Source organism: Dinoponera quadriceps, unplaced genomic scaffold (genome assembly GCF_001313825.1).
Source record: "Dinoponera quadriceps isolate SergipeBrazil2010 unplaced genomic scaffold, ASM131382v1 scaffold616, whole genome shotgun sequence".
Lineage (NCBI taxonomy): Eukaryota > Metazoa > Arthropoda > Insecta > Hymenoptera > Formicidae > Dinoponera > Dinoponera quadriceps.
The window spans coordinates 199,950-212,449 of record NW_014555184.1 but is presented as its reverse complement, the minus strand read 5'-3'; the positions used below and the strand labels follow the sequence as shown (position 1 = coordinate 212,449).

The 12,500-nt window shown below is 41.4% G+C and overlaps 3 protein-coding genes across 6 annotated transcripts in view; 2 read left to right on the top strand and 1 right to left on the bottom strand.

Moving 5' to 3' along the window:
• Positions 1-1,119, bottom strand: part of LOC106743340 (lisH domain-containing protein FOPNL) — a 2,457-nt gene extending 1,338 nt beyond the window's left edge. Inside the window, exons 1-2 of the mRNA XM_014617087.1 lie at positions 493-1,119; positions 101-310 (exon numbers count right to left, since the gene is read on the bottom strand). Of these exons, the coding sequence (XP_014472573.1) occupies positions 101-310; positions 493-514 (232 nt within the window). The 5' untranslated portion in view covers positions 515-1,119. The remainder of the gene's footprint in view (positions 1-100; positions 311-492) is intronic.
• Positions 1,120-1,359: 240 nt separating this feature from the next.
• Positions 1,360-9,329, top strand: LOC106743339 (blood vessel epicardial substance-like). Of its 4 annotated transcripts, none has more exons than XR_001374355.1 (10): positions 1,360-1,623; positions 2,457-2,549; positions 2,691-2,954; positions 3,086-3,453; positions 4,477-4,634; positions 4,773-4,875; positions 5,056-5,196; positions 5,499-5,664; positions 6,462-6,751; positions 7,261-7,347. XR_001374355.1 is itself a non-coding variant. In XM_014617086.1 (9 exons), the coding sequence occupies exons 3-9, from the start codon at positions 2,732-2,734 to the stop codon at positions 7,326-7,328; spliced, it is 1,227 nt and encodes a 408-aa protein (XP_014472572.1). In that variant the 5' UTR covers positions 1,361-1,623; positions 2,434-2,549; positions 2,691-2,731; the 3' UTR covers positions 7,329-9,329. The 4 variants fall into 4 exon arrangements, 1 of the variants encoding a protein (XP_014472572.1); XR_001374353.1 differs by having other exon boundaries at positions 2,434-2,549; XR_001374354.1 differs by lacking the exon at positions 1,360-1,623 and adding an exon at positions 1,857-2,287 and having other exon boundaries at positions 2,434-2,549.
• Positions 9,330-10,107: 778 nt separating this feature from the next.
• The window catches only part of LOC106743379, a 6,809-nt gene continuing 4,416 nt past the window's right edge, over positions 10,108-12,500 (top strand). The window contains exons 1-3 of the mRNA XM_014617166.1: positions 10,108-10,550; positions 10,664-10,809; positions 10,934-11,150. Coding sequence (XP_014472652.1) covers positions 10,473-10,550; positions 10,664-10,809; positions 10,934-11,150 — 441 coding nt within the window. The 5' untranslated portion in view covers positions 10,108-10,472. The remainder of the gene's footprint in view (positions 10,551-10,663; positions 10,810-10,933; positions 11,151-12,500) is intronic.

Sequence of the window (12,500 nt, the reverse complement as noted above, 5' to 3'; positions counted from 1 at the left end):
TACTTTGCATTTTACATAATCATTTTGTTCCGTTAACACAAAAATTGATATAAAAGATAATATTTTGTAAGATAATCAATGAAAAATAAATCATATATACCTGCAATAAATACAGTGGAGCTGTATTTGTATCCCATCCAATCCAAGTATTCTCTAACGAGTTCATTCAAGACTATAATATCATGAGTGGGTTTGACGGTTTTTGATTTGCTGTCTTTGCTGGAACAGTCGAGCAGTTTTATCACTTCCGTGCGCATCTCTGCCTTTATACGATCGAGTTCCCCGTCAGCCTTCAGAGATTCCCTCACAGCTACAAATTCAAGAGAGAAATAATCTTACTTTGAATTCTTTAAACTTTAGATATATGTGTATTAATGTTAACATATTTTTAATTGAGAAGCGCGATGTCGCTTGAACCATTAGAACTATTTCGAGACACACGCGCGCAACCCGCACCTCAAATTCAATGTTGTTTGACATATAATCATTTACCATTTATTAAATCCTTCGCCATTTCGTCACATTAATATTTCCTCACGCGCCACAGACACACGAAATACATAGGAAAGCGAGATGTAAAATGCCGCCTCCAATTCAGAACGCTCTCGTCGGACTTCGGTATATCGTTCGGTAGCGACGTTCACTTCACACACACTCGTCCACTTCGATAGCTCGATAACGCCGGGGCCGATCGGGAAATCGACCAATGATAAAAAAAAAAAAGAGCATACGAATCGATACACAATCGCATGCACTTTCGCCGAAGTTCGAATTTCAACATTTGAAGGAGCTTGAAATTTCGAGAGGTAACGCCGCGAGAGAATCGCCGAGATTGCCGAGGATCGAGGTTAGCCGGTAGGCTATTCGATATCGAAGCTGATTGCTGTCGGGAATAGCGAGATTCGGTACAGGTACTTTCCGACACAAACGTCCCTCTGCATTTTCAGATCGCGCCTTCAGGACTCCACACAGCGAAGGACGGGATCAACTCGATCGCCAAGTGCGCCGTCGATGACGACAGGTGGTGGTCGATCGCGATCACGAGGGGGACGCGCGCACGGGGAACACTTCGGAGCAATCGATAGCTTGCCCGGTGTCGATTCTCTCGGTCGTAGCGACGTATCGAGAGGGACGAAGAGCGTAAATTTGCAGAACGAAACGTGCCCCTCCGTCAACAGCGGCCTATTTTCGAGTCCTCTCCTCTCTCTCTCTTTCTATCTCTCGCTTCCTCCGCGCGCGCGCGCACGCCTCCCCCTCTCGCTCCCGGTAGCTCGGCGCGGTGAATCCGACCCGTTAACTCCGCGACGTCGCTCGGCGCCGCGCTAGTTTGACGTTTCCGTTACGAGCGAGTGGGTGAGCGCGCGAGAGCGAGCGAGAGAGCGAGGAGAGTGGCGCGATCGCAACGATCATCTCTCTTTCTCTCGGTTTCTGTTTCCACGCAACGCGCGCGCCCACGACGACGGCCAGCCCATCGACAGCGTCAGCGACGACGACGACGACGACGAGTAAGACGAGAAGGACGATTATTCTCCTTTCTTCTCTTTACGAACGCGACCGTCACCACCGTTCGCCCTCTCACCTGTATGCCTTGCGTACGCCCCCACCTTCACCGATTTTCCATGAGTAAGTTATTTATTGATTTCGAGAGACGAGACGTTCTCTCAATAACGAGAGAGCGTCTCGACATACGAGCGGAGCTCGACTCTTTCGCGAGAACTCCGCGGAAATCTGGCCCGACGGCGACGAACGAACGCGTGAGTTCGCACGCGAGAGACTCCTCGAGAGAGAGAGAGAGAGAGCGCGCGTCCGTTGTCATCGGTTTCCATGCGCTCGCCGAGCGATGTGCCGCGATCTCGTGGTCGCCTTTCAACGGATCGAAATGCGCGGACGATTATGCGACGGAGCTGCCGCGTGCGTTCACCACCGTCCGCCGCCACGCAGAGAAGCAGTCGTTTTGTCGGGTAAAAGTCAGATGTAAAATGGCAGGTCGAAGAACACTTCTTGTGGGTACATGTATATATTGCACGAGCATATAAGCAGTCGTTAGCACATATACGTGTGTGCGTGCGCGCTGCTAGTGTGCGTACCGGGACTACTAGAAAACGGATAGATGGCAGATCCCTCATTTTTCAAAGCGAACACTCGTGCGTTTCACGCTCCTCGCCCCGTTAATTTTCCAAGCACCTCCGCCGCGAGGCAAACGCAATGCACTTCCCACGCCGTTAATAATAACGATGATGGACGGCCTTATCAGAGAGGCCGTTTATTTGAGCACCGATAGAGATACGTACGGGAAACGGCATAATTATTTCTAATTATAAGCGATGATTTCACCACTTCACACACGTGCCTGCTGCCGCTCGGTCGCTTAATCATCCTGTGTGTACTATCTTGTACGCGTAATAATACAGCGCCCGCTCATTTGCATTACAGATGTTAACATTGTCTTCCCACAGCCGCTGGTAATGCAAATACCCTTCCTTGATCTGAAGTCTGCGAGATGGTTCTCGTCGTCAAGCTCCAATTTTAGCTGAGAGTAATACAGAAATGTGAGTAGTCGCGCGAGTAGAACGGAGGGGATATGTATGTACGTATCGGCTTGTTGTGTCGCGGAGAGGACAGGTGTGCTTGTTGTCCTCGTGAAGTGTGTGGGTGTGCGAAACGAATGAAACAAACTTGGCTTGTTACAGAGTGAAACAAAAAATTGGTCCAGCTTGGTGGTAATGCGGGGATGTGGATCTGCTTCGACCCGATAGGAAGCCGAGACGGCTGGGGTGCTTCCATTTCGCTGGTCGTGCTTCTTTACTGGACCTCCATCACCATCGATGCCAGCCTAACGAATGCGGCCGCGTCCAATGTCCCGCGTAATACCGTCACGTCGGAGATATCGGTACCAACGTCGGCACACCACGAGAACGACGAATGCAGGAATGTGACCACTGACAATAGAGAGGGTACATTAAAGCTTGAACACGATGCTCGCCCGCGATGACGGATGATTTGTTTTGCTCGCCGATATCCGTTTAACGAATCCGTTCCGCTCAGCGACGAAGCGCTACGCTCTCTCTCTCGTCTCTCTCCTTAGGTACTGGACTGTCAGTGGTCAGCCATGGATCCGGTTATCCTCATTCGCCGATAGTGCCTCCAACCTTCCTGTACGGAGCTCTTACCTGCCAACCCTATCAAGGAATTTATGTGAACCACATCTACTTTCAACTCGCAAATGCCTTCTTCCTATTGTCACACCTTGCACCAAGCGGCATACATGGTGTACTCTATTTAAGGTGCACTCTACTCGTGGGCTGTGCCTTTCTTGCTTTGTGGGGCTGGACAATAGCTTGCTGGCTGGACGCTGCTCTCTGGAATGCTCTCTTTGTTGCCATCAACTTCGTCCATGTATGCACGCTTCTTTACAAGCTCAGGCCTATCAAGTTTTCAAGAGAAATCGAAGAGGTAAGCGAAGATCAAGTAGAAGACGAGTGATGATTTTGAGGGAGTAATGTCTTATGTGACGCGCGCGCTCACATATACACATACACACACGTTCAAAGTCTTCGGAGAGAGGGAGAGAGACGTATATTTATTCTTTTAAGACTGGAAAAGGTTCTTTCTACGTCTAACGTTTTTTTTGTTTCTCTTCTTTTCCAAATAGTTCCTTTTGTTCGTTTTGTATGTATTAGAGGAATGAATAGCAAGGAATACTTTGCTCATAGAGTTTCCGTTGAATTTATAGGCAGTTTATTGCATGTTTGTTTATTTCCTTTTGAATCACGGGCGTTACCGCACAAGCCGATGATAAGTCGCCAACTTATTAATAATATGCGAGATTGATGGAGAAAAACGCCAGGAAGGGGAGGATATTAATCAATATAGATAATTTACTTGAGACGTACGCGTAGATATACCCACGCATATACATATATACATATATACATAGCTCACCGAATATGTGAGAATTTCTAATAAGAGCATCATCTATGTTCTTTGGAATTACTGAGTCTTATACATCTCTTGCGTATAGATAGACTACATCGTTTCCCCGAAAGTAGCATAGCGTATTAGTGATGGTACAAAACGATTTCTATGTAAATTGCTTTCTGTCTGGCTGCAGCACTTGTATCATATACAAAGTTTCCTTATCCGTTTATTTTTGCACTGTTATAAAATACGTTCTACGAGTGACATATATATCTATTTGGTTCGTGATCGAAGTCGAGTGTTGTGCTGTGGAATTTAGTGGCTGAGATCAACTGCTATCTATTCTATCTTTAACGTAGCGGATAATTATCTCCTTTATATATATATATATATATATAAGTGATTAAAGCGTTGGCCGCAAATAACCGATGATATGTCATGAACAAAGTGCGAGTGGAAGTTCCGCCAGAAATCTCGGATGACGTGTCGGTGTATTTACGCGCTTTCCGACAGACGGTTAATCAAAATGTCTCACGGTCTCGATTTTCTGTCACGTAGGTATACATCGCAGTGTTCCAGCCGTTACGGGTGTCTCGTCATCAATTCAGAAGGGTGCTAAATTGCATGAAGGTCATTCGCCAGTTAAAGTATCAAGAGGTTTACGCGCAGGAGAAAGTGACCAAGGTCGATTCTTTATCGTTGGTGCTGTCGGGAAAGTAAGCATGCGTCGTCGTTTCGAAATTCATTCCGGATTCCGTTTGAAATTCATGTCGTTTCCCCCTTAATTCCGCTTGTTCCCGAAAATTCTATTTTCTTCTTTTCTCGCCCTCTCTCTCTCTCTCTGTCTCTCTTAGGCTAGTGGTCTCGCAAAATGGGAGAGCGTTGCACATTGTCTTCCCACATCAGTTCCTGGATTCTCCGGAATGGTTTGGCGTTTCGACAGACGAGTACTTCCAGGTAAATTTGCCGTCGGGCTTATATTGCGCACCTATCACCGGCACGTTCTTCGTAATCAGCAAGGTTCTCGTTTTGCGCACTACTGGATATTCCTTTTATCTGTGCTCCTTATCGGAGTTATCACTTATCACGGATAAAAGTCAACATGAGTAATTGCAATGTCACGTCGTGTTTGCTTAGGTGTCAATAACAGCTATGGAGGAGTCAAGGATATTATTATGGCATAGGGACAAACTAAAATTAAGCATAATTACCGATCAATTCCTGCAAGCGGTATTTGATCACATTCTGGGCAGAGACGTAGTTAAGAAATTGATGCAGGTATACGTATTGGTTTTATTTACCGCATCGCTGCGGAAATTTCTGCGGATTTTCTATCCGTAGAATTGCAGAACGCCGTATTTAATGGGACATTTTGAGTATCAGTTTTTTGTGTAGAACGCAATATAAATATTTTTCATACACACGTAAAGTCTCACTTATAAGTTGCTGTCAAGGTTTCAATGACGGATGGTTGACAAAAATCCGCAGGAAATTCTACGATAACATTGATAAAAATTAATTAAAGGATCGATGGAAAGACGGTTCGATAAAATATACTTTATCGTATTTTCCTGCGACAGGTCAGTGAAACGATGGCTGCCAGCAGTCATCAGCAGCAGAATGGACAGATAATTGGTCTGGGTGGAATTGGAGCCTTAGAAAACGACGCTGATACGAAGCTTTTTGTTGTAAAAAAGACTGGGGACAGTCAAGGCATCACTGCTCTCATCAGTCGTCAACTTCAAGGTACGTGTCTCCTTCAGTGTCCAGTTGTCATTCTTGCTACTGATGAATTCAACAGTATAAATGTGTACAAAACAGAGACTCTCATCGTTTTTGTATTACTTTGAATTGCTTTCGTCGATACAATCCTTTTAATTTACCATAATATGTCATATATTTCTTCTTACAAGAGACCGCATCTCTATGTGCTGTACATTTTTTTTTTCAACAACTATCATCCCTTTCTTTGGTTGACATAAAAGGCACATATAATAATTTCCACAGAACATAGGCATGTGCATGCGTGCATCTAGTTTTGTCGATATTAATTTGTATAATTTGTCCGTAGTGTTTTGGCCTTTATTTTCAACATATTACTTCCACAGTGAGTAAGAATTCGTTCGTTACTTACACACCACGTTTGCCGGTATTTTTCGGCCACATTGTTAAAAACGGCGTTAAAATCTCGTACATCGATGATCATTTCCACGAGGCTTCGTTTGGTAACATTTCACGTAAAAATACACGGTACAAGTAGTCGATCGGAGGGAAAAATGTTGATTGAAGAAAGAACGGGGGTAGGCTCGATAGATTTTACTAGGCACAGAATACACCGTTGTTTCCCGTAACCTTTCCAATGCACCACACTTCACTCTTTTCACTTCAAAGTAATACAATCTCATATCTCACGTTTACAATTCTTATGGCATTAAGACACACAGTGGCGCTACTGTTAATGTGTGCCACATGTATCCCCGAATTTATTATACCGCACCGTTTTATAATTTTGCATCAACTTTCTTTGATTTTGCTTCGGATAGAAGAGAGAATGCCGCTGCTGTATACGAGTCAAGAGGTACTGAACAATACCTTACACCGTGCGAACCACCTACGTGCTCCCACCGAACCCTGTACGTCCCCCCCTATGCCGTACGAGAAAAACGTTCAATCCTCGCTGTAATATCCCTTATGCCTGCCGGTTCTGCAACGCTCTAGCACGGAATCGTATGTGGTGTACATGTTATGATCCTGCAATGGATGCGCGCATACATTACACAAAATGTCACAGAGTAACACCATTTATTATTTTTCCTGGGTATTGTATCTCGAGGTGAGTTTTTTTTCTTCTTCTACGCTTTCGAATATTTTTGTTTTTTCGCGCATGATAGAGTCAGACGTATGCGAGAAGAGTGGAGAAGCGAGAACACATCTACGAGTGAACATGTATCGAGCACAGTGATTACCTTAAAAGCATGTTTTAATCTCGAGAAAATCCACGGTAGCGAGAGGAAAACGATGCATTCAAATATTACATCATACCGTCCTCATGCATGCGTTACGCTTTTTATAGTTCCTCTCAATTTTACGATCGACTTCGATATAATATGGGAGGAGATTATGTTCGCTTCTAATATATTAACTTAATATTGTTAATATATATATATATATATATATACATATGTATAATATTTGATGGATTGATGTGTAGTGAGAAGAAATACGATTATATACATAGTGAGATACATGCAATCTCTCGGAGGAATGTGCTTTCAAATATAATTTCGCGGGATAAAGTTGCGGGGAAAGTTGTGAAAACGATGGTTTACTATCGATTTGCAGCGGCAGGAGACCCGAATGCTTGGAGATTGGGAAGAATCGAAGAGACTGATCACGAAACACCTGTTTAATGGAATGATTGTTAAATCGATGTCATCCTCGACAGTCAATATAACATAACAACACCGGTGTTTTTACATAAATGCGATTACGACGAACTGACATTCATCGACGACTAAAACGGCACAAAGGCACACTTCGACTGTGCGCGGAACAACAATTGAACATTCTCTTGCCAATTAATAATTTTTCTCACGACTAGTCAACTGTATGCGATAATACGCGCGAGAAATTCCATCGTTTTTTGTAGCGTATATAATATAATTCCACCCTAGTTTGTAAAGAGCGACGTATGTAACGATAAGTTTATGCTTCCAGTGTATCTCGTTGAGTATGCCTGAGCAATATGAATTTTACGAGTGGCTATTTATAATTTTACTTTCGTGAAGTCGTATGTTTTCTGACGTGGGTGAATAATGACTATGACTTTATAAAAGTGTGTGTGTACATTGAGATACGATGGTATGAGGATGGCACGTTCGCGGCGGCGTAACTTCTGTTAATGCAAGGTCTGTGATCGCGAAGGTACTCGGTAGGAAGAGTTCAGGGAGGCCTAAAGAAACTAATTCTTTCCCATACCCAGAAATAGTGCCTTTTTACTTACACTTCCTTTCTTAATGTTTCCACGGAGAAAATATTATATGTACAGTACTATATATATATAATACATATATATAGATATATATATATAAAAAATGTATGACTTAATGTATCTAGTAGAGTTCTCCAAATGTCGCTGTATTACATGTTCGAAGGTCCATGTTTGTGATACTGTTAATCAACTGGTGTTAATCACCGGGGTCAAGGAGGCACACGAAGTTACGCCATTATTAACGCATTGGATGTTACAAAGTGCGAGGTAAAGGGGGTAAATTGTTGCGAAGTTTATTCGTTACATTGCTGCTAGATATGCCGAATTGCGTGCGTAACATTCGACCTTTAACGTAAAAAAAAAGAATGACTATGAAATTGCTGCAACCTGTTGTTGTGTGATCGACGCGATCGTCGTACCATTCACCGCAGAGTGTCATTGTGTTTTTGTTATGGTTTCTTTGCGAACGATGCGTACGGTAATTATTTCGCATGTTTGATTAAGCAGAAGCAAATTCCAAGTAAACTTCAACGTTTCAGCTGTGTAAAACCGAACTCTTGTAAAACCGAAACCGACGATAATTAGATACCTATAAAAGAGTCACTAAACATTACGATTGAGAGAATAAAAAAAGAAAAGAAAAACGATAGAAAGTGAGACAGTATCAGGATAATGGAGCTTAAAGCAAAAGAGTCTCGGTTTTGTCGATTTAAAATATTCTAATAATCAAAGTACCGGAAAGGGAGAGTCCCTCCTGAAAGCAACTTTGTTCGACCTTTGCAACTATTGTATTGAGGATTAGAGAGTCACGTTGCTAAAATATCGATATCATGCCCAGTTAAGGTTGTAATACATACTTTAAAAAAAGACTTTTTATATGTACAATCATAACACACATACACACACAGAACATATTCTATTTCGAGTATTACAGATAGTTTACCGCATGATATAACAATTGTTCTCTATTACATATACATACCGCATATCTATAACGATATTTTGGTCTTGGGGGATATATCATTTTACATAGTGAAATACGAAAAAGAAAACGTAGGAATGCCTTTTGATATGTACAGCGTGTGTGGAATGCAGGACCATGAGATTTAACATCTTTTGCATACGAACCGTATACAAAGAGAGTGGAGTGTGTATTACTTTCCATGAATGTGAATTATATGTTATTGAATATTTGTTGTTTATCGTCTCTAATTGTTGTTATGATTATTTTTGTACGTGAGATTGTTTTTAGTAACATAGGTATTAAAAGAAAGTATGGGTGATGAGAGAGAGAGAGAGAGAGAGAGAGAGAGAGAGAACGAAAAAAAGCGAAAAACAGGGAGAAAACGCAAATCCCACATTGGATACAATAAGAACGAGTATAAAGTGATGATGCGAATAAAGAAAGTTAGTTTTAGAAGTGAAAGTAACTCCATTATGACCTATTTTATCCTATTTTCATCTGTTATATTTGTTCAAACATTGTCTAGTGTATATAAAAAATTTGAATACAACAGATATATATATATAAGTCATACAACTAACTGAAAATCTTTCAACGATTTAATTACACATTTATATAACGATTGATTGTGATTTTTATTAAAAAAAAAAATCAGTGAACATTACAAGTTTCATAATAATTCTATAATATATGTTGCTGGAATCAATAATTATTTAATCATTTTGAATAATCGGCAGATCTCTGAGAAATTATTGATCTCTGTTCATTCGCTCAAGGATCGCCGATCGATTATGAGACCATTTCGATCTCTATTTTAAAACGGTCTGCAAACATGGCTACTTCATTTTTAATTTCATTCAATCTAATTTTATTAATTTTAATCTATGTTTCAACAACATCTAAATATTGAGACGATATCATTTAATATTTCTGCCTTAAGTAGTTTACTGTAAAATCAAAGCATTAATTTTATTTTCTTAGTAGACTTAATCAACGCTCGTGATTACGCGTGCATATTTTTATATTTAAAGAGAAAAAAACAAAAAATTACCTGGGTAGCGTGTTGAGTTGGCCTTTAAATTAAATTAATCAATTTTTTTTTCAATATTCTTACACGATAATTCCGGTTGCAGCCCTTTTTTTGGTTATGAGCCATTTGAGCTAATTTGAGCGCGAAGGCGGGATGGTTCAAATTATCCGCTACGAGTCGCCACCGTCTCGACGACTCGAGTCGAGGAAGTGGTACGAGTCGACGACGGGTCAGTCGGATCTTCTCGAGCGGTGCGACTCAACGGCAAGTCGGCCAATTTGCGTCGTAACAGCGGGGCTCGGCTATATTTTTCAAACATTGCAACGTGACGACGGACTGAACGTACTTTGTATTGTTCAGAAACAATACCAAACACCTGCTGCGAGGGGACAAAGATGCGTGCAGAGTTGCGCATACTTTTCACGCGACTCGATTATAGCGATAAGGAGCGTTCGATCGCGGCGATAAGGACGGCCTGATAAAGCGGCCGACGTGCAATTCTCGTGAAATGTTATTCGCGAGACTATTCGCGAGTTTTTCCTCCGAAGCGAGACGAAGCGTGCACGAGAATGCCGAGGTTGGGCTCGCACGAACTCACACACCCGGAACTCTTGTCGGAGTACCAGCTCCGCGAACTCCTTAAGAATGTAAGTTAAGTAGGTTAGCTGTGTTTACAAACGCGATACATTGACCAAGTTCACGGCCTCCTCTATCTGTCTCTCGAATTGTGTGTCCGACTAATGCGTCACTTCTCCCATAGAGTTGCATCGATGTCCTCAAATTGGAAAAATTATGTAGAAACGAACTGTTGGAGATATACAAGCGAATTGCTATGCCGCTACCTCAGCGGCAGCGCGGAGGAAATGCCAAGGCTCCGGATGCCGAAGTGGATATGACGCCAGAGGAATCTGTTAGAGCTGTAAGGTGAGAATTTCTTATCTATAAAATTATATTATGTTAAAGAAAAAAAAAACAGTATCACGGGTGTAATATATGTATATAACATCTGTTTGAATATCGCTCTTGTTACAATTGGAATTCCTTTCATGGATAGCAATATGTGTAATTTAAACACAAGCAAAGGAGCTAAAAGAATGCCACAATTGTCAGAGCTGGAGGAGGATAGGTTAAAACCTCTAATTAACGATCAAAGATCAATGCCTAAAAAGATTCGGTTATCTTCTACGCCGAAGGTGGAAACTGCATGCAACGGTATCAACAAACGCAGATGTGATGAACAAAACGAGGTAACAAGTTACCACTTTCACCACACTTATCTATGATTTGTACAGGATTTCAATTTGTAATACTAATAATTGGTTGTGTGTGTGTATTTGATTGCTGCAGGAATCATTAATGAAGAAGCGTCAGAAGATCACATGGCCGTAGACAACAGGGGAAGATATTGGATATTGGATTTCTGCTGTCAAAATTAAATTTTAATTAGCATTATTCGCTTAATAGTGAACGAGAGCTTTGTGAATGACAACGGCTACGCTTGCAATGGTTGGCCAAAGAAAGAATCCATGTACAGGGCAAGGATTCATTTTTCCGTATTTTATGGAGGTATCAAGGCAGATTGGACGATTTTTATGAGGGAAAAGTAGCTCCCCGATTTTTTTGTTGAGATGCTCTATCTATAAGATCTTCTATCCTACTCTTCTTATCTATAAGATAAAAGCGGTATAATTCAATTGATGACTTAGAGGAATTATACCGGTTTTAATCTCTCCGATGCAAGGCGTGATAGTTATGCATCGTTAATGTCACTTGCATTCGTTCGATAGGAATGTTCGCGTCGTGACGCCGAATTCGTGATTCTCCTTAATCGAATGACGCAAATTGTACATACAGATCCATGGTCGAATTGACGTTGAACGTTGAATTGACTGTGTATTGAAATAAGCACTCCTATGCGTTCGTTCAAGTGATTTTATTTTCTTCTAACGAAGGCGAGTAATTTACACGTAAAACGAGTAATTGTGCACGAAATATATCCGATTGTTTATGGTTCATGTTATATATTATACAATCTCGTACAATCATAAGAGGACTTTATTCAGTATTGCTATCTATACTGTTGGGATTTGCGCAAATATCATATTGACCGATACCATATATCGTGCAGTATATTTACGTAGTGTAGGATGTTTCTAAAGTCAATGTTCATTTGTACATTAATAAAATGTCGATACAAATGAGCGTTGCGTATTACCTATCGTGTGTGTACGTTCGTATGAAAGTACAGTCAAATATTTACCATTCCCTAGATCGAGATTTATACAATTTTCAGCCTTACCTACATAGAATTGAAGCCAAAACCACTATAATTAAAACCACTGTAACCCCATCATTATTAGATTTATTAATTAGAATTATCTATGCGATTTATGCGTTACACATAAGGCTGAAAATCGTGTGATTTTCCGTCTCGGGAATGATACAGCGTACATGACGCCGACTATACTTAAATGAACACCGATATCATACGTCCAAACCACATTCATTACATCACATTCATAGGATTTCTTATCGTTAAATTAATTTAATTCTTAAATTTCCGCATACCGATCCCCCCCCCCCCCCCCCCCCCCCCC